We start from the raw sequence: 22,080 nt of genomic DNA, 5'->3' as shown, positions 1-22,080 counted from the left end.
TGAGGGTGAAGTGTATTTGAAGAGGCAGTTACATAGTGTTAAACTACCAACAGAAATTCTCTTCTCGTGGTCTGCTTTCTAAATGCGGACGTTAGCCAAACAGCAGCAGGTTCCCTCTGCAGTCCATTCAGCAAAAGTTTATGTCACTTCTTTGTTCAAGTCATTGCAGGAAAAATAAGGTGTCGAGCAGCAGGAGGAGAAATGCTACCAGCAGCCCTTTAGGGAGGGATACTAGCAAGAGGCCAGGGCTGTGTGTGGTGATCAGATGCCGAGAGGACGAGTCATTCTTGTCATCCACACAGCCCCGTCTGTGGCAGAAAGGAAGCGAGGGCGCAGTTGTGCATTGTGGAGGAGGATTTCAGGTGCATACTTCTGCTCCCCAGGATGCCAGCAGCTCCCCAGCCAGCCCTTCCCCTGAGCGGGTAGTGCTGCAGTGGTCGGCAGCCCCAGCTCCGATGGGAGTTACCTTGAGCTGTGCAGGGCTCTGCTTTAGAATGTCCCGCAAAAGCTTCATAAAAGAAGCGACTTCAGAAAATCAGCCTCCAGAAGGAATGTGTTTGCCCCTCTGTAGCAGTATTGCATGGCAGTTAATATCCAAAGGATTTTTTGGGGGCTGACTCTGCCCTTTTAAGAGGTTTGCTCTCCTCTCCAATTGGTGATGGTAAGAGAGGCATTTTGGAGAAAGCCAAGATATGAGACCTCTAGCAAATAGGAGACCTGTGGGCTGCTTTGAAGTGTCCCACATGCCAACCAGGCAGTTTATCACCATAGGGAGCGTGTGGATCAGGCTGGCTTTATTTCCACTCTTTATTCCTTTCTACATTTATTCATTGAGAAAGTTCATTTCAAGTTTTTCTAGCTGTAGGAAGAAAAATAAAAACAACCCAGCAACCATGAACAGACCATTCCTGTAGATTCAGTTCTGGTAAAAGGCAAAGAGTGACTCATAGCGAGAAATACTTTACCAGGTTATATCAGGTCAACATTGAGTTTGTTGTGCTTTAATCAGACCAGTCACCGTCGTTGGGGTCTGTCTTTTTAAAGCTTATTTCAGTTGTTTTTATTTGCCAAACATTCACTTTTCTATGGACATTGGAAACATGAAGTGTTTCAATCTGCAATTTTGATGTTTGCATTGTAGATGCTACAACATGCAGATCATTTCTAGCTAGTGTCAAGCTGCACAGCGCAGTCAGTAGAAGATAACCCCCCCTGACAGCTATCGTATGGGTGGGTAATGCCCATTGCCTGGGACACATCTCACTTTGTGCCGGGGCTAGGCCTCCTTTGACAGGACAGAAAATACAGTGTTCAAATAAGAAAGGCAAATTTGGGGGAAAGTAAGTACTACCAGCAGTAGTTAGCAGATCAGAGGATATAAAATGGCTTCAACTGCTATGTGTAAGCATTTAAACTAGTCTGGAGTTGATTATCTGCTCTGTCTCTAAGCAGAGGGTGTAAACACTCGCTGCTGCAGTAACCAAGCTGCTGTCTGCAATTAAAGCTAACTAGTAGCTGCTGACCTGCAGCCTGCTATTACAGGCATCTCTCGCTCCCCAAACCTCGAGAAACTAAGCTGCAGCTATTGTGGATGTTGCAGTAGCACAGATGAGCCCAAAAGGTTTGCATTTTCAACAGCCTGAGAATTAGTTACTGTTGTAAACTATTCTGGCGTTTAGATGTCTTTGAGACCATGAGCCCTGCTGCAATGAGAACAGGCTACAGCGTCAGAAATCTGCAGCAGGACCCCTTCCTACCGTCTGTTCGGTTTGATCCCTGGCTCCAAGTTATAGGATGGCCTCTAAGGTTGTTTGGCCAAGGAAGAATTTTCAAAAGACTTACATTCATAGTCATCGTGCTGAAAGCATCCTGGACTCAAGTCTTGCACAGTCACATACGCTGTACTTACTCGTGAAGTTTGCATCAGCAGCTCTTTGGCAAGGGACCCAGCTCTATCACCATCAGTTCCAGGAACCTACAACTAGTTCTACCTCTCTGTCTTCTCATACGCTTTCTTGCAGGTTTGTGCCTGCCTGGAAGGCTCTCATGTGCATAAGTCACATTTGTCAGTCTGAAAATATACTTGGGGTTTTGTTTTTCAAGTAGGAAAGAAACTTCAGGGAAGAAGTAGCAAAAGGTGTGAGTGAATGAAGATGTGTTTGTGCAGTTACTATACATGTGAGCTTTGGCTGGGGTTGGTTTTGTTGTAAGCTTGCGGCGTTAGAGGTATTCTTAAAGCTCACTTAGTTCACCGATAGTTGAGAGTTTCGGCTAATCCTTGCTGACGCCTTGATTTTTGACACAGTACTTAATCGCATGTCACTTCTCAGCGCTACTAGCAGCACACAAAAAGTTGAAATGATTAGTCAAGTTACTTGCACAGATTTCAACAGGATTAAGAATTAACTGGAGTTCACAAAAATTTTCCAGCTGAGATGCAGGCCAGGGTTTTTCTTCTACTCAGGACAGCAAGTTAACGTGTAGCCAGACAGTTTATCTCATTTGGGCAGTGCTTGTAACTTAAGCTTAAATGGTGCATAGACAGGAATTTTCAGTCTAGAAATGGCCACAGGTTGCTGGCAGAAAAGTGATTTCAGGCTCAGTCCTTTAAATGCTTTGATGGCTGTTCATTCACAACCTTTTTAAAGGAAAGAAGCATCAGAAAAGCAGTAACTGGCAATGCTGGGTTGATCTCATTTGTTAAAATTCCCCTTGGACTGGGACTGGTAGTCCAGGGGTACACTGGCCTGATGGATGGGGTTTTACATACCCCCAAACACCAGTGGAGTTCAGCTCTGGATCTGAACCTTGCAGCTCAGGCCCATCTCTTGGTGAAACTGGAAACACTTGCTGCTTTATGCTGGCAGCTGGAGTGTACAAAAACAAATGTTTCAAAATTTAATTTGAAGTGTGGTTATGGTCAGAGAAGTGACTGTAAAAAAGGCATCTTTTACTCAATAGATACACTCCCTCTGTGTCCTTCAGGCATTTCTGCTGATCTTACTGATTTGGGACAAGTAGTTACTACTGTCAGTGCTGCAAAACCAGTAACACTGGTGCAAAGAGCTGGATTCCCTTCTGCTATGTGCATTATCAGCATATGCATTTGCTATTTTCTAGTGCAGATTTTGAATAACTGGATGATGTGCCACAAAGGAGAATAAAGCAGCTTGATTTTTTCAACTGAAGAGATGTTCTTGATCTCAAAATTAGAAAAAAACATACTGAAGCATACTTAAACTAAGCTGATCTGACCAGGATGAGAGTAAATCTGAAACCCCTCCATGTCATTTTGACATGACCTTTTAAAGACCCCCTTAAATAACATATGCAAACACTGGTTCCTGGCTTGTTTTTGCAGACACTACGTTGCCATTTTTCATTGAGTCATGTTTCTTGCTTATTTAATGTTGCAGCAATGGCTTCCAAGTTGATGAATAAATAAAATCACACGTGAGAAAAACTGAGGGCTGAGCAATGGAGCAGCAAGGTCATAGAAAGAATGGAGCATGCAATTCTAAAAGATTTATCTGTGGGATGTGCTGATGAGTCTTTAAAATTACTTATTAGAAGAAGTCTAGGCTGCAAAGCAATAACTCTGATCTTCAAGTGTGGTTTTACTTTGAAAAACAGCAATGTAAAAAAGCCACCTTTGTGCTCAACAGATCGTTTCTTTGTACATATGAATCAAGAGATGTCTTCCGTTTACTGCGTTGCCAAAATTGATTTTCTTTTGCTTTTTTACTCCGGTTACCTTTGAAGAGTCTATGTAAAGTCCAAGGACCATTGGTTGGACTCTGTTTCCTGTTTTGAATCGGGAGCATTGTTATTCCTGCTTTTTAGTTTTCATTTCTGAGACAAGAGGGGAAAAGTATTTAAGCACATGAAAGTGCAGATACTCGCCTCATGGGAATTCCCAAAGAACCTAACCTGCGTAATCCTATTGGAGTCTCCCTCTGTATTTGTGTGTTTAACTACTTTAGAAAGTCCATCCCATACCAATTGAAGAGTCATTCATGTTCAAGCTTGATTAATGATTAATTGTATCAAAAAGAAACAGTTGCGATAAACATCACTTCTGGTCATTGACCTCCATTCCTTGAAGTGACACGTGAGAAGGAAGGATCCCAGCTCAGTTTGTGCATCCTAAGCTACACTGTTTGCCAGTGTTACTTGAACAGAATCTAATGTGGGAAGCGCTGGCATGCAGAAAGCATGACATATGACAGCTTTTTTCCAGGGTTTTTCAAAGCAAAGTTGCATGCTGAATATGTGCTTTGTCAAGTACAAATATCGGTGCTGAAACCTTCCCTGGAGGGGCTGGGTGGGAAGGACGGAATGCACCAAAATGCTCTTGGAGAAATGAAATCAGTGTCTTTGCATAGAACTCCTGGGCACCTCTTACATGGGAAATTCGAAGAGCAGAGTTACATATTTTGGCCTTTCTCCTGGAGGTGTAGTGTTTTTTTGCATTTTAAAAAAAAGCAATTTTTAAACACTTCCGTGTTTTGCAGAACAGCTGAAGTGATACAGAGGATACAGAAAAATAAGTCTGTCTAGCAAACTTTCATGACAATCCATTACTCTATGTTTAAAGTAACAGTAAAAAAATACTTGAAGAATAGCTTGTTGATTTCTAACTGTGTTAATGCAGCTTAGCATATAAATTTACAAAAGCAGAATAAGACCATCATGAAGAAGCCTCATAATGATAGCAATATATCTGTGAGACAGTGGTAAATAAGAAATGTGTTCTCTAACAGTGCTAATTTTTCTTCTTACCTAGGTGTATATGTATTAATAAGATCCTTTCTTATTTCTTCTAGGCACCAGTAACGGATGTGCAGTTTGGCCCTATGAGACTTCATCAAGATCAACTTCAGGTAATACAACAGTTCAAACCGAAGTCTTAATTTCTAAAACATCACAGATGTTAGCTTAAAATTCATGACTGGAATTTTTGGGGGATAGAGATCTTCACAGAGCATTTTTGTCAAGTGTTTACGTGCACCTAACAGACATTTTTATCCCGGCATTCTATGTGTATCCTAAAAATCCTGCCTAACTCTTTGCTCCGGCCATCTCTCAGCTCATAAAAATAGAGGTATCTGTAGTTCTTTGTGCTATCAGTTTGCTTGTAATCAATTTAATGTGTGCCTTGTTTTGTATTCTACTGGTAGTCAATTCTTAATCAAAATCTCATCAAAATGGTACTAAGCCAAATGTCCTGTCGAGGTCTATTCCACCAGCATTATTACTAGCATCAACCAAAGTTGCAATATCATCACACAATATAGGAAGTGAGCTTGGCAATGTATGGTTTTTTGTTATTCATTGTTGACTGGCATTAATTCATCCTCTTTTATGTCTTTATTAATGAAGGTCATTTGTCAATTGTTCCCTTATTTTGTCTGGGATGTGCATGAGGTTTGCAGATACAGGACTCCTTTGGAATTCCTCTGAAAACTCTCTTGTATCCCAAGGCATACAGAACCATTAATAATCCAAGATGTTCCTCAGTCAGTAATTACAAAACTCCTGGGTGGAAGTAATTTGGACTTGATAATTTGGAAATGTCTGTCTTCAAGAACTGCAGTTCAACATCTTCCGGACCTGTTATCAGAACAGACAGTAATATCACCAAACATCAGATCTTAGGACAGCCTCATCCAGCTGTTCCCTAAGTATAAATCAGAAACATTCCTTGACTATTTCTGCCTCTTTTATTGTTCTTAATGTTTGTATTGCTTTTGTCCAGTCACAGGCCACTCTAAAATTATACCAATTTGTCCTGGTAATATAGCTGGCAGGCATGAGGGAAGGAGAAGTTAGACAACACCACATTTGTGCCAGAGTCCATCATACAGCTCTGATCTGCTGCTTTTCTGTGCTATTGCTGAAAACCATTCTTAAGTGTTACAGATTAACTTCACTAAATATAGCCCAAACTATGGCATGTTTTTGCAAAACAGTTTTGCAGGTTGCTATAAAAGGAATCTGAACTAAATGAGTACAAAGTCCTTCATTCTTACAAAAGTATGTACTACACAGAAATGTTAAGATTTACTGGTAGACATTTCACCAACTTGGTCCAAAGTGTAACCAGCACTGGAATTCCTAAAATCACCCAGAAGATAAAGGACACTGGGATGTGGTGCAAGTTACACATGCTCCACATTATTTTCTGACCAAAACATACATCTTAAGTGTGGTTTGAGTAAATTACTGGAAGATTGGTGTCTTGAGACAATAGCCCAAATGCTGGTTTAGTTATCCATCTTTCCAAAAGGCTGCATATACTGAGTCATCCACAAAATCAACATTAACACAGAACTATAGTCTGCCATTCTGTGTGTTCTTTCAAGCAAAAGAAGTTTTCTTCTACAAAACATTATCCTGATGCAAAGCACAATCACATCAGTGAGAGTCTTAGCAGGCTTTGTGTTTATCTTCTGTACCATATTCAATCGTAGAATTTGAAATACATTTTAGAAGGAATTGGGCCTTATCATACCTGTAGTATGTAGGCATTGTATTGATATTAAAAAGGCTCAGAAAGGTTAATATTATTGGCAATTACCTAATGTTAGGACAGAGCTGATAGTGGCTCACAGATCTGACTTCCAGTTCTGGATTTCAGCCACGGTAATCTCCTTCTGTGTTACAAATCCCATGGCAAGCTTTGCTTAGGAGTCGCGTGGGGACATACTTCATATGCAGAGGTACTGCCTGTGATTCCAGTCTCGCATGAGTTCATCTCAAGCAGCCTATCTGTAGTTTGCAGAAACCCTGCAGAGTGGGCTGCATCCAGTGCTGTGGGGAGCTAGAATGAGATGAAAAGGAAGGCACGTTTTTCATCATGCCATTGAAGCACTGGTAAATACCAATTCACACAGGGTGAACCATGACTTTTTTTTTTTTTCTGGAATATCATCTGGCAAGAAAAATAGAATCCAAGAAAATAGTTGTATACGAGGCAATTTCAGTGAAGAAAAGTAGACTCGCTGTTATAGCATGTACACTGCCTGAAATATATGTATCTAGTCGCAACTGATTGCCCAAGCTCTCTTTGTAACTAATGATGAGAGAGCCACTTCCCGGCCTTGTTCATCCCATGTGGATATAAATGGCTCTGGCACACAAGTTTTATCCACTTGAAACACCTCTGTATACAGACAATTTATAAAAAGCAATAGTCTGTAGAAAGCAATTCGGTTAGAAACAATGGATTAAGCCTTGGAAGTGGCTTTACAAAACGTGTTAAGAACAGGCAAAAATCACAGAATCTACTATACATGTAAGATGTTTGTAATGATTCACTGTCTTTAACTCAGGTACTTTTAGTATTTGCCAAAGAAGATGACCAGAGTAACGGGTTCCGTTGGGCATGTGAGAAAGCTGGATTTCGGTGTAATATTACCAGGACACCTGAATCTGCACTAGAATGTTTTCTTGATAAACATCATGACATTATCATTATTGACCATAGACATTCCAGATACTTTGATGCAGAAGCATTATGCAGGTAAGCAACATTTCAGTGTAATCAATGCTTAACTATATAGCTGACACATCATCAAAGGTTTTTTTGCTTTTATATGACCCTTTTATAAAATTGGTCAAATATTGGGGGTTTTTTGGACAGGTGTCCATTGGCAGCATCAAATACTGTTACCTCAGTGCTTTACATCTTACAGCTGCAGCATTTTTGGTTGTGTGCTAGGGTATCTGGAGCTTAAACTGGCTTGGAGCCACAGTGTACATATTTCTTGCCATAGTGAACTGGTTTGGTTTGGTTTACGGTTGTGGGGTTTTTTTTTCCAAATACCTGGTTCGTTGTTTGCACATTAAATTAACTGTGAAGATAGCTTGTGCCACCAAGCAATGTAATGAATACATTCACTTCATTAGCGTTCTGAGCATTAGTGTTCATTTTTTGAAATACCACTTGCTGTTGAGTAACTCCAGATGTGGATAGGAAATATTTCGTGTGCACGTTTCTGTATCTACAACACTTGAAAATCTGTTATGAAGAGCAAAGTTGCAAACTAAGTCCAAAAATACTTCTACAAACTGCGAAGTATGAAAAAAGGGGGAAAGGGCTTGCCTTTTGAGTGTCCCCACAGAGACTTGACAGGCAGTGGTGCCTCGCTTCAGTGACTTTCCAGTGAAATACCCTTTGGGAATGTGTCTAGACTAAATGGCAGTCTGAGGGGTGGGGGTGGTGGGGTCAGGTTATGTACCCTGGGTGAGTGTGGTGGGTTCAGGGCACTGGGACAAAGGCCCTTCTTGCTAAACTACAGTAACTAGATAAGATCTTTGTCAGGCAAAGGCTAGGTATCAGCAGTGTTCCCCGTGTTACATTTTTCCCGTTCTGTCTCAGAATAAAGTAAAACGTTCCTTAAATGAGTGAAGCGAAGTCCTGCAGACAAGTCTGTTCTGTGCTGTTTCAGAGGGGAAATTTTTTTTGCTATTTCCCCCCTGAGAGTATGTGAGATTTAGGTTAATCTACATTCTCTGTGTCTCTTGTTGGTTTTTTTTTCATGGACTCACAGATATTGCTAAACTAATTCTCCTTTCTTAGTCATCCAGCAGGCTCAGGATTTGATTTTTGTTTTGTTGTTAAACCCTTTAAAAGAAAGACTTTAAGAAAAGTACTGTGTGAAGGTTCTGTAAAATCATGTTTTCTGAAATGTGAACTTAAACAAATGTTAAATGATTTGCTTTTCATTTAAAGGTCTATCAGAAGAACAAAACCCTCGGAAAATACAGTCATTATTGGTGTAGTACAAAGGTAAATACTTGTGTCTTTACTTTCACATGTGTTAAAGAAAATGTAATTATTATAATTGTAAAAGTAAATGCTACATTAAAAAACTTAAATTAGAACTTCTTACTGTGCTAGTGGTAATGTGTTATACCAGACAGTTTTTACCATCCTTGACTATAGGATTGGGACAGGATTTTTGATTTCTAGTTTTTACTAAAGAATTTTGACTTTGGGTCTTGTTTTTTCCCATCTCCTCATCGTTGCAGGCTTTGGGAGTATATTTCAAACAACCTCATCAACATGATGTACAGAACTGTGGAACTGCCTTATAGATCTGTATTTTTAACTTTTCTTGATCCATCTTTCAGTCTGATTAATCACAGCACAAACAGGAGATCTGCTGAATTACAAAAAAAGATACAGAACAATTTGATCAGTACAAAGTAGCATCTGATCATAGAAATTTTAAAAGTAAAATAGACTATATTATGACATCTCGGTAAAGCACTGCATGTATTTTTTTCCTACTCTTCTCTCTGAAAACATTACTTCAATATAATAAAATAATTTAACAGTAAAAAAAAAAAAAAGAAAGCAATATATTTAATCTGAAATGAAATAAATGGAAGATAATTTCCTCAGAGTAAAATTTAGGGAGTGTCCACTTCTCAGAAAATATTTATACTGGGAAGTGATTCTGTGTTGAAATTTCCTATTAAAAAACCCATTTGCCACCACCATCTCTAGTGAACAAAAGACCCCAGTTAAACATTTCAAGGGATTCCATTCTGAATATAATTTTCCATGTTTTTATGTCAGGAAGTCTTCTGCCTATGGTAACCATTGCTTCTACAATCAGAATTGTCACTCATCAAACTAACACAAAAGAGGAAAAAAAGGAGCAAAAGAGCAAATAGTGATTCAAGAGCTGTTTCATGTATATCAGAGAGAAAGACACCTGTGGTTCTGTGGGACAGAAGCTTCTTTTGCAACGTAGGAGAGCTTGGAAGCTGGGCTTGCTGACTCACAATTAGGAAGTTGCTCAAAAGGTTTTTTTCCCTGCAGTTCATTTTTGTCTTTTCAAAATGTTCGCATCGTGCATTGGGACACAGTAATAGTCCCTCACAGTGACGGTATCTCAGAAGCCTGAGTTCTCAAACTTTTCAGATGTGTCTAGTGTCCCTGTCTACAGAAAACTTCAGAAACCAGTGTGCCTTCCACTGGGGCTGAGCTGGCTGTGTCAAGCTCCCATGTGCTAAACACAAACGTTCTGGAGTCACCATTTAGAATTTCACAGACAGAGAACTTCCACACTTTTCCTTTCTTGCTGCAAGAAGCATGCTTGTGAAGAAGCCTGACATTTAGCCAGTAACATACGGAGGATAATCTTCATTTTCCTGCCATTCAGTTTATTGTTTTTTCTTTTTGTTGTGTTTTGGGTTATTTTTCCCCTGCAGAATGCCTGTCTGTGCTTCTGGGAGGGAGCATTACCAGATAACTGGTAATGGGGAAATTTTTCTGTCAGCTGTCCTTCTCTCTCTGCTTAATCTTGGGCAAACTGTGTACTTTAGCAGGCATCATTCTCTTCTCATGCATAAGAAACAAGTGGACAGTAAGCAAAGAGGTGCCATGAGATCCAAAATTTCACATATAAATAAAAGCCATTGTGCCATCTGCTAAACCTGACCAGCTTCCATCTGCTCATTTACAGAAACTTAATGTAATGGCCTTTCTTCCAAATTCCAGCCATACGTTCAAATATGCTGAGTATCTTTTAACAGTTAGTATAGCCAAATTTTTAAAAGTTATTCAGATATATAATTTTTAGGAGTACATCCTCCCAAAGTGACCTGCTAGAAGGCACTGGCTAGGCAACACCATAAAATCAATCCTCATTCAGGCATCTTGAGTGGCCCACCTAAGATCTGGTACACCTAGATGACAAGTAATTTCTTAAAACTTCGTCCATGTAGATATCCAAGTGCATCTTTGACTAAGGACAGCATAAACAACAAAGAATCCAGTACCAAAAAAGAAATACTCCAGCAACAGCTAATTTTTATTCTTGAAGCATTATTTTTTTGTGATGTAAGCAGCTCATTACATACAAAAAGGAAAATAAAATTTTGGCTTATCCACGTCAAAGATGAAAGCTTATAAAACCCACAAACACCGTGTTGTATTCATAGATCCTGTAAGGATCTAGCCACATTAGGCTTTAGTGTGACATCTGGGGTACAGGTATGTCAATGGCTTGTGAAACTGGGTCTCAGTTGATTACAGAAATAATCTCTGACTTTGTCATCCTTCTTTAAAAGGCATGCTGATCGTGAAGAGTCATCAATATTGCCCCTGATCTCTGCTGGCTTCACAAGGGTGTGTATCTGTTATACTCCTCTAGGTTGCTCTGACGTTTCAAAATTGTCATGCAAGAAACTATGCAGAAGTTTGGCCGTCAGTGAGCGTTTGTGTCAGTAATCCAATCTGTAAATGTTGTTCATGCTGCTTATTCTTATACATGTATTGAAACTCTGAACTCCCATACACCAGTAGAATTAGAATGATTCTGACTAAGCAGGTGGACATTCTCGGGAATGTTAGAAGTGCTGAGACTTTTCTACTTTATGCATGTATTTCAGAGTAGGTATATGATGCTCTGCTTGTGAAGTTGACACTGACAAAATTGACTAGTGACTGTAGCAGAGCCAGAGAGCAGCTTGCAATGAACCACAGAATGTGCTGTGGGAAATCTCTTCTATCAAATGTCGATTCGCATCTGTAAACAGGCTTCAGACACTGCCAAGTGGTATTATCTATTGTTTGGAGGCACCTGAAAAGTATTACATTGAATCTGTTCCTTGGCAACGATTCCAGTTAAGCAGAAAAGGTGCTTATTAGTGCGTCACTTAAGTGGATTCCTCATTGCATGAAGCTGACAATGTAACAAAAAGGTACATGATTTACAGTGTGATACAAGAGTATTTGGTTGCATGCTCACCAGATTATTTTGCTCTCCCAGCACAATCCATTTGCACCTGTTTGCTTATTTGTTGTAAGGTCCCAGCACAGGAAACGCTAGAGCCTGAAAATAACGGTGCTTAGATATACAGAGCCATTCCACTGGGCAGATAAGTAATCTGACAGCGGTTCTGAATTATTTATGCATCAGAGCCTTGGAGATGGGCTAATGGCAAAGTACAGAAAATTTTGTTCAGCAGCCTTGATGTGGTGGCTTATGTTTAATAATCAGTCTTCCCTCCTGAACTATCAATGTCTGTGGCAGTTTAGTATGAATGAAGATTTAACATTCAGGCTCGCACCTGGTAAATAAGAGATGTTTTAAAAAAAAATAATCAAAGATACTGAGGTCATTGCTGTACAAGCCCCAGGTTGAATAGTTGTATCCAATGGCAGGTATGTATGTCAGGAGGTTTTGCGTCCTTCTGTGCGTGCAATTTTGGGGTATCAGCAATTGGAAACTGATAATAATCTCAAATTTTGATGACTTGAGACACAACGTAATTTTTTCACTGTTTAAATAAGTAGCATGAAAGCATATAACTTCATTAAAGTAGATGTTTTAATATATTGATCCTGCTGACAATCACAGAGAATAAACAGATTGTTTCAACCTCATTGCAACGATGATCTGTCACCTTTACGAAATGCAGTAACCTGAAGAATTTTACTAGTCCCAAAAAATAATCTTCTCATGTTGCTTGTGTTACAACATGTTCATTTTTGGCATATCTACTCCTTTTTAGTTCTTTATCAAGCAAAAGAAAACAGAACTTCATACCCTTGAGTATGGAAATGTGTATTAATGAAATATTTCTAACCTTTTATTTGCAGAGATATGTAGAAAATTCTAATATAATGGCCTGTTACAATGAGTTGATTCAGCTGGAATTTGGACAGGTGCAGGCACAATTCAAACTAAGGTAATGTTACCAAAAACATTATCAACCAAAACAATGCCAATTCAGCCACATCCTTAAAGGAGTATTTATTTTACTGTACCATAGTTAATTATAGAATTTCAGTTAGCTGAAGAAAATATGTTAATCATTAAAGTACAGCTTCATTCACTATGGAGTTGCAATACCTTATTGTCATATACAATTAAGAATTACATGGATTAAATTTAATCAGATGCCTTTTTTTTTTGTCTCCAGGGCATGTAATTCGTTATTTACGGCATTAGAGAAAAGTCAAGAAGCCATTGAGATCACAAGTGAAGACCATGTCATACAGGTTTGTTCCAGTTACTTTTATAAGTACAGAAAATTGTTCTGTGGGCTGACTGTGTTTTATTTTATCCATGATTACATTTACTCTTCCTTACAGTACAAGAATCTAACCTAACTTAATGGTTCTGAAAGGGTTGGAGTAAGGTTAGCTGCAGAGTAGCATTTTCTTGATTTAAAACACCTTGCATAAATCAAGTCCATTTTAAGGGAAATTGTTGCTTCTGAATGAATAAGGATTTACTCTCTTGGGGTTTTCTTCTATAATTATGCTTTTATATCATGAATGGATGTAGCCACTGGCTTATATACATTCTTTTCCAGAAATATTGTACGTTAATTTGATGCTCCTGAAAAGTAAATCTAATTGATGTTCTAGTTAAATAAAGCTTTTTTTGATTGTTTTTTTTTCTTCTGAAATGGATACTGTTTGATGCATTGGAATCGTTTTTGAATGTAATCCTCTCTTAGAAATTTCTTTTAAAAAGGGAAAAGAAATTATACTTAGGTTTTCAGACTTGAAAACATGATCCTTATAAGGACATTAGTTCCGTCCCTAGCTATGAAAGGCAGTGAGTAGTGATTTTATTATCAGTAAAGAGTCTGAGTTTGAGCCTCTGGGAATTATAACATGCATATAAATTGTACCCTCTTGACCCAAATCTTGACAATGGCAGTTTCATTGAAGGAGGATGTGCCTTTTTCATCCCTTTTACAAAAATAACAGAACACATCCTGAAGTTGTTGTAAATATGTATTTCCAGACCATATTTTGTCCCTCTGCTGGCAGCCCTAGAATATGAGAGAATCAACATGTGCAAGAGTCTTGGAGCTCCGGCAGGCAGGGCTTTCTCACTCACATAGGGAAAGCTCTTTGGAAGGAACCTCTAGAAGCAGAGAGCATGCAGTAGCACCCTTTTAATTTCTTTTATACTGAGACATTGTAAGTTGTGAGGCATTCAGATGCTGTTATGACATGTGTCTGTAACTCGGCTAGCGAGAAGGTCATGAAGGGGTGGGCTATGGGTACCAATCTTCCATTTTGTTGGGCAAGGGCCACAAAATTGCAGCGAAATGCAACATTCAGTTCAGAGAGGAAGCTGTTTTATTAGATTCCACTTCTTCTAGTCTGCATGGCTGGGATTTGCCTGGATAGGGGAATAGTGGTGGTTGGCCCTTACGCACAATAAGGTGATGAATTTGTCAATAGATAAGGTTAATAGTCCTGGGGTGTCCCACCATCTAGTTTGTGATTTTTAGGAACCCTGTGGTAGGTTTGAGGTTTATAGATTTGAGAACTGAGTGAGCTCATTTTTCAGGAATTGAATGTCTGTCTAAACTCTGTAGATATGTAATACTCAGCTGTTTCCATAATTTCCCTCTCTTTGCTCACATGCATACACTCTGTGCAACTCTTGTAGCATGGATGTTCCTGTTTTGCTTCACAAAGGAAAAAATGTAGGCATCTTTCTCAGGAGCAGTACATGTGGAGATTTATTTAAGGCTGGGAAAGAGATCCCTTGGTTTAGCAAACTGAAGAAAAAGGGATTCTGTTGTGCTTTAAGTATTCTGTTGAATGGGTTTTTGTTTGTTTTTATTTCACAGTACGTCAATCCTGCTTTTGAAACAATGATGGGCTATCAAATAGGTGAACTAATAGAAAAGGAATTAACAGAAGTGCCTATAAATGAAAAAAAAGCTGATTTCCTAGATACTATTAATTCCTGCATAAAGATAGGAAAGGTGAGTAATGGCATTGTATCACTTATCATTTGCTACCTGTAAAAGCTATTATGGTCCAGGGATGACACATGATGTAACTTGAAGCTTCACCAACACATACCATACGCAGCTTTCTTACTCAAACAAGAAGAGGAACTAAAAAATGCTCATTTTTTAAGGGCTTCTTTCTCTTTTCTTGCTTGGAAGAGGTACATGTCTTACAAAAATAAGTGACTTGCTGTGTTTCTTTATAATATATGCTGTATGTGGCAAAAGGTGTGGGAATTACTGAAAAGAAGTAAGATGCATGCACATGTTATCCAGTGTGATGTAAATGAGAAAAGAACCATGCTGAAGTATTTTGGCATGGAATGTGGAAGCTGATTTGAAAATTCAGAATGTAAAAATGTCAGAAGAGACATTTGCAGTATCACTTGAGAGTGATAGGCAGGGTCAGCTGTCAGCTGCCAATACCTTTTATTCTCTAATGACGTGGGAGCTGTCTAACGGATTTCCATTAGGAATGTTTGTTGTGCCAAGATGTTGCAGGAGGAAGTGCAGCTAGCATCAAGGGAGGTCATTGCGGAGAGACATTACTGTTTGCTTGGTAGGTCCATGATAGTCCTGTGGGACTGTGTGGCTGTAGTGTGATAATTCATCTAGGAGCTTTCATTTTCATTTTGACAGTGAGTTGTAAATGCTTCTGTTGTCATTGAACATGTCATAGTACCTGATAAGAAGAAGGTCATGGAGATTGCACAAAGAGATGTGGGAATTGGTCTGTTTGTAGATGCATCATGGCCTGTGCTCAAACCTGAGTCAGGATAGCAAGGTGGGTCATACTGACTGGCCGTGGGGAAGCAGCATGTTGCTGACACAGAGCAGGTTGATGCTAAAATGAATCATGGTGCTCCGTGTATCTAGGCAGTGATGCAAAAGCACCGATGCAAAACTGTGATGAGTCACACTCTGTAAATCAGGGTACTAACACAAGTATTCATCAACAAAAGCTGCATTCTAGCTGGATGCATGTTGCATGTGCATTTCAACAAGAGCGTGTCTCGCATTTCTACAAGTATTGGCCTTTTGGAAGGCATCCCAGCAGTAGACAATAGCTTGGATTATGGTGCTCCGCACTTCTGTTGCCTGACTGAAATTATTCCAGTAAATGTGTGTAGTACTAAACTGATGTTAGGAGGGAGTATTTGTTAAGTTACGATTCAAATACATTAGACATGTCAGTTCTCAAGACCTGAAGTGATCTAATTCTTAATATTATAGTTTGCTGATAAAAATTTCTTTAATAACGAAAATATATTTTACTGTACGAATGATAGAAATCTAACCCTAATCCATCTCTTTCCTTGCACTTATTTTATTCCTGGCTCTAGGACTTCCAACTGTGAGGGATAATGAAATACTGCTTATTTAAACCTGTCTGGAACAGCTTAAGCTGTTTTAGGTGGATATATTCTGTTTTCATGGTTTTTGTATCTTCCTTTGAAACATTTTATAGTATGTAGTCAATGTAGCCTTACATTTATCTATTAGTAGAAAAGTTAATTGCAAATTCAATTCTTACAGGAAGTTTTTTGAATAGAAGTTAACTGTGTGGAGCAACCTTTGATGTACTGCAGCCTTTTGAAGGTGCTTTAGTTTGGAATCATTTGTGTCAAGATGTTACAGCATTTTCAGGGGTGCCTAACTTGTGTCTGGATCATTCTGACATAGTCTGTATGTTGTTTTCAGGCTTGTGATTTCTTTATATCCTGACTTTAAAAGCCTGCTTCCCATTATACAAGGCTATGTATTGGCTACTGTAGGTTATAGCATACTAAAAAAGCCAACTGTCTACTACTGTGATATTTTTCTGTCAACATATTTGGTTGTTCTGTTTTGAACAAACGTGGAAATGTAACAGAAATAATAGAAAGCAACATCTTCTGATCTTTAGAAAAATGCAAGCTGTATAAAATCTACATCTAGTCTTTAAATGGAATTTAGGAAGATGAAATGTCTTGGAGCATTTGCCCTCTCGTGCTGACAAACAGCCCTGTGAGCAAGTTCAGTATATTCAAACAAAAGTTCATAGGCATTAAACACAAAAATTGCTAATTGCATGGTACATAGGGATTCTTGGGTCAGGATATTGTTTCTCTCAGCAAAAAAAATATATCTCTGGAAGTTCATTTTTGGTTGCTACAGCTGGCTGTAATTTGCAAGAAGCCAGCATTATTGAAAGGCATTTTCATCCATCCATCCTTGATGAGTTAAAAAACAAGTGTATTTTCTTCATTCTTCTGTGTCATGGTTCAGATTACATCCATTAAGATGAAATGTGCAATACTGACTAGAACTCTTGCAGCCTCTGATCACTGCAGTTTGACACAAAGCTCTTTATCTTAGTTTTGATTTTTGGGAAGTGGATAGCTATCGATAAATCAGGCAAGACATGGAGTTCCTTTCACTCCTTGGGAATTACTTGCAAGACGGCTGTCTACAAAGGAGGTGGGAGAGCGATCACAAGTCCATGATAAAGGGCTACGGCTATTCCTTCCTAACTCAGCCTTACTTTCTGTGAGATTGTTTTCATGACATCTTGTGTTTATTTTGGTTTGCTGTCTACAAGTAGCTTGCTGAACTTGGCTGTCTAGTGCAAGAAGCCCCAGTCTGAAAGGAAGGCTGGATTGCTGTGCATGTAGGAGTGCTCAGCGGATAGATGCCTGCCATGGCTGCCCTGATGAAGTTGGAAACCTCGGTGTTGATTCTATTAAAGAGTCAAAACGTGTTTTTTTCCTGTGTATGGTTTTCACTTTGCATTGGATGCCAGCATGCCAGGCCATGCAGAGGTGACCGATCACTGTACTTGTGTGGCTGCAATGTAGCTGTAACGATGCGCTTGACTGACAGCATGTCTTGTGAAGTAGCTCTTCTCTGTTGGATTGCTGACAGAGGCTCTGTGAGAGAGCATATGGTATTCTTAAAATATATTTAAGTAACATCCCTAGGAGAACGTTACCTACCAGCAGGAGTTTGGCTTGGACCTCCTATTTCTCAGAATTCTGCTGACCTTTTTCCTCACACATTTCCAACTACAGTTTCACAGGTTTTAGAAAATCACGAGGTAAAAAAATCAATCTGTTGACTAAGAAGAACTCATTAGTGAATAACCTGTCTTGAAAAGGATGCACTTTCGATGCAGAAATTATCCAATCTGTACCTTATGACTTCACCCTTTTGTGCATATTCTGCGTTTATTACGTGGGTCAGAGATCAGTTACTTATCTGTGCCTCATCCTGGTTGTCAGGAAACTATTGATATGCATACTTCTAATCATGAGAGCATTGGATTTTGTGATGTTTGCTTTATATTCATTTGTATTCCTCACGCAGCTCACAGGAGAAGATATTATGCTCACTTCACAAATTGTTATGCACAGTTCTTTTCTCCCACAGATCTTTGGAAAAGCCTTTCCTATTTTTTTCTGCACAGCCTGTCACCGTGCAGCTCTCTGTGGGCTGGAGTCTTTATTTGCTGGCTCCATCAACATAAATGCAAAACTGTTCTCTCTGTACCTGTGCTTTGGCCTGCTTGACTGCAAGATCTGTCAGTCTAACATAAATAAATATGTATCATGTGCTTCATGAAGGTATTTTCACATATGTTTGTGCAATCCGATCTTCAGTCTGTTGAACTCAACTGAAAGACAGCAGTTGGCATGGGTACTTTGAATTAAGTAAATATGCAATACGGAATCAATTATTTATTAATCACTTGGTATTTATTAGATGCCCAGCTCAAAATACGCATCTGTTAAAAAAAGACTACCACTAGCAATTCTAGGGGTGGAAATGTCTAGGCGAGATTGTAAATCTTGTCGGCTGCCAGGTTACAAAAGAGTGGCTCTGTTGGAAAGTTACTGGCCTCTGTGCTGCTGCCAGAAATGCAAGGGGGAGACTCAGGGTTCCCAGATTTTGCTTTCCCTGAGTTTTCCTAAATAGCCCTGTGAGGGGGGCAACCGTAGTCCAGGCACCACGCGCGAGGGGGGACCCAGGGAGGTCCGTCAGTGTCGTGGTATGTGTCTTTGCTGTGGTAGTTGCAGCGCAATTTGGAAGCAACAGCAGCGTGGTGAGGGGATTGGGAAGGGGCAGCAGGTGAGGAAGGGGCTCGTGCCCCGGTGTGCGCTGGAGCCCCGTGTAGCTGTGTCTGTGTGTGCCAGCGCCGGAGATGTCCTGCACAGCGCGGGGGGGCTCTGCTGCGGGGAGCTGGTTGGTGAGAGTGACGCCTTCTGGATTTAAAATCTCTAAATTACAAAAGCAATTGTTTTAACGGTATTTTATTTAAAAGCATGTCTTAAACAAGGGAGAAGGGACACTTCCCTGAGTCCTGTTGAAAGAGAAAATGAGGCTCTGTGCTAGAAACAGATGTCTCATTTCCAGAGTAAAAAAAAAAAAAAGACTTCTTACTGCAAAATGAAAAATTCCTTACCACCCTGTCTTTTTTCCCCCCATTTAAGAATTTTATCAAAAAATGATGATACTGGCAGTGACAATCTGATGCTTCAGAAATTGTCTACTTATATATGAACCTGAAACCAGGGTGGTTTTAGAGGAGAGGTCAGCAGATGCGAGGCAGAACCCCATAGCTATTTTACTAGGCTTTTTTGCTTAAAAAAAAAAAAAAAAGGATAAATCTCTGCCACTTTTTGAGACTGAACTGATGTGTGGAAAGTAAATGTGCTAGGATACCAAAGCACTTTTAGTCACAGATATATTTAATGTTAACTGGTGATAAGGCTTCCCAAGGCTGCAGGAGGGATGGTGCAGTGCACGGGTGCAGGCGGACAGGTCAGCGTAGTAGTTTCTCCTCAATGTTCCTGCCCAGGGGAGGTCAGTGCAGTCGGGGAGAAGGGCAGGCAGGTCAGTGGGGCAGTCCCAGCCTTGCAGTGCGTGGTCCTGGGGCACGGCAGGGCAGGCTGCCCCTCGGGAACTTCTCTGTGCGTTGGCAGCAACACGGTGACCTGCAGGGTAGTTGTAAGGAGTTTGGGGCTAAGCAGGGTTTAAGCAGTCCTGGCTGGTTTTGCATTGTAAGACGGGTTTCAATGAAAAAAGGTATGAAGCTACAGCTTCTCTTCCTGTTTTATCTGAGCTTCCTTCCACTTGAATTCATCTTTCAGGAATGGCAAGGAATGTACTATGCGAAAAAGAAAAACGGAGATAGCATACAACAAAATGTGAAGATACTACCTGTCATTGGACAGGGAGGGTAAGTATGAAAGCTAAAGCTGTGATTTAGGTCTAAATCAGGGCTCAGTTTGGAGTCCAGCTGATTTCAGCAGGTACTGGATTATTCTGTTACTGAGTACGAAGGAGCAGTTGAGGGACCTGGGGGGGTTCAGCCTGGAGAGGAGGGGGCTCAGGGGGGACCTCATCGCTCCCCACAGCTGCTGCAAGGGGCTGCAGCAAGGGGGGTCAGTCTCTTCCCCCAGGTCACAAGTGACAGGACAAGAGGAACCGGCCTCAAGTTGTGCCAGGGGAGGCTTAGATTGGAGATTAGGAAAAACGTCTTCGCTGGAAGGGTGGTCAGGCACTGGCACAGGCTGCCCAGGGGTGAGGTGGAATCACTGTGCCTGGGGGCGTTTAAAAAACACACAGATGCGGTGCTCAGGGACATGGTTTAGTGGTGGGCTTGGCCGTCCTGGGTTAGTGGTTGGACTTGATGATCTTAAAGGTCTTTTCCAACGTAAGTGGCTCTATGAGTCTATGATTACACAAGAAAGGGAGCCTCAGACCTCTGCATTTAATTCCTTGGGGCATAATCAACTTTACGTGCTCTGTGCAGGGAAAGTGAAGTTCTCCTAATTCTCCCCAAAAAGGACTCAAAAATCTAGATGTGCTTATTTGTGACTCTGACTCTTCGAATACTCTCTGAAGTGCAAGTGCACCCTCCTCTCTTTCTGTGCATTGTGTTGGGACCACCAGGACCTACATCCTGTTCCGCTGTGCACCTGTACTATGTCCTTCCCTGCTCACCTACTCATGGCTGCTGCCGAGTGTCTTTATGTGATGAGGTCACCGTGTGCTTTGATCCTGGTCAAAATTCAAGCATGTCTTGATTTTTGTGCAACTTCTGCCTGGTCCCCAAGTGGAGCATTTGGAGCACACAGCTATATGTTAGTTATTGGTACATTTATGATGAGCCCTTCTATACTATATTGGGAAAGAAAGTGGATGAGGTTGCATGCAGGAGTAGTTTCAAAGGCCTCTAAGGCAACATGAAACATTAATTAAAAGCACAGCACATTATATTCCAGACTTGGCTGAGACGGTTGTTTACGAAGGTGTATCTTCATGAAGGAAAGGCCAAATGCAGCCTCTTCATGCAGTTACTTCCTAAAAAAAACGTGGTTTGGGTTGATTTCATCCCTGGAAGTAATTCTCTACTGTCCATCAATAGAGTGAAAACATATTTTCAGCTTAAGATGCCAAACTTGTAAGACAAGTATGTATTACATACATTGCTACTTACACAACAATGTAAGCCCATTTGAAGCTGGCATAGAAAGCTTTCTGGTAATTAAGGGTGTAGTTTTCAGTTTGATTGCTCTGTCCCTAAATCATGTTGAAGGTTTTGATTGTTGAACTGCACTGTTGCGTGTTTTGCATTTATATCATATCTGAAACATCCAACAGTAACCCAGAAGAAGCTGGGGCGGGGGAAGGAAGCAGAAAGAGACAATCTTTGCAAAAGATGCTTCCATTTTGTATTCCCCATCACATGAAGAACTATAGAATTTTTTCCATTCCTACTTGAGCCTTCCTGCCAGAACAGGATTTGTCCTATATTAATTTGTTGCTCTTAACCATTTTGTGTATCAGCACTGAATTAGAGCTGAGGTTTGGATGGGAATTAACACACTGTTTTTTGCCTACAGAAAGATTAGACACTATGTGTCAATTAGTAGACTGTGCAATGACAACAATAAGGTAAGTGAAAATAATGCTATGCTTGCTTTAGTTTGAGTCCTAAATATTACAAAACAATAGGAAAGTTCTGACTAACTGGGTTTCTCATACTAAATTGTAGGTGGAGAAGACATGTGAATGTATTCAGGCTGAATCTCAGACAGGTATGACACATCTTTTCTGTCCTAGTAAGTGGAGAACATACCTGGAGAAGGAGTAAAACCAGTTGTTAGTCATCTGACTGAAAACCACAGTTGCACAGGACAGTCTGAACAGTACTGTTTAGCTAGTGATAAGCTGGGAATCCAGCTTAAAAGGCGGGAAAAAAAATACAAGCCCTCTCCACCTGCCTCATTTGTTTTACAAGTGATATAA

The 22,080-nt window shown here is 40.1% G+C and overlaps 1 protein-coding gene across 6 annotated transcripts in view; it reads left to right on the top strand.

Annotated features, from left to right (window-relative positions):
* PDE8A (phosphodiesterase 8A) overlaps positions 1-22,080 on the top strand; it is a 157,350-nt gene that overhangs the window by 115,642 nt on the left and 19,628 nt on the right. For all 6 annotated transcript variants that reach the window (XM_037394512.1, XM_037394513.1, XM_037394511.1 and 3 more), the window contains 10 exons: positions 4,827-4,883; positions 7,335-7,525; positions 8,738-8,794; positions 11,089-11,146; positions 12,623-12,711; positions 12,946-13,024; positions 14,623-14,760; positions 19,917-20,005; positions 21,675-21,726; positions 21,827-21,869. In XM_037394512.1, the coding sequence (XP_037250409.1) occupies positions 4,827-4,883; positions 7,335-7,525; positions 8,738-8,794; positions 11,089-11,146; positions 12,623-12,711; positions 12,946-13,024; positions 14,623-14,760; positions 19,917-20,005; positions 21,675-21,726; positions 21,827-21,869 (853 nt within the window). The remainder of the gene's footprint in view (positions 1-4,826; positions 4,884-7,334; positions 7,526-8,737; positions 8,795-11,088; positions 11,147-12,622; positions 12,712-12,945; positions 13,025-14,622; positions 14,761-19,916; positions 20,006-21,674; positions 21,727-21,826; positions 21,870-22,080) is intronic.

This window comes from Falco rusticolus, chromosome 7 (assembly GCF_015220075.1).
Source record: "Falco rusticolus isolate bFalRus1 chromosome 7, bFalRus1.pri, whole genome shotgun sequence".
Lineage (NCBI taxonomy): Eukaryota > Metazoa > Chordata > Aves > Falconiformes > Falconidae > Falco > Falco rusticolus.
Note: the sequence above shows the minus strand (reverse complement) of the source record. Positions and strands in the feature narration are given on the sequence as shown.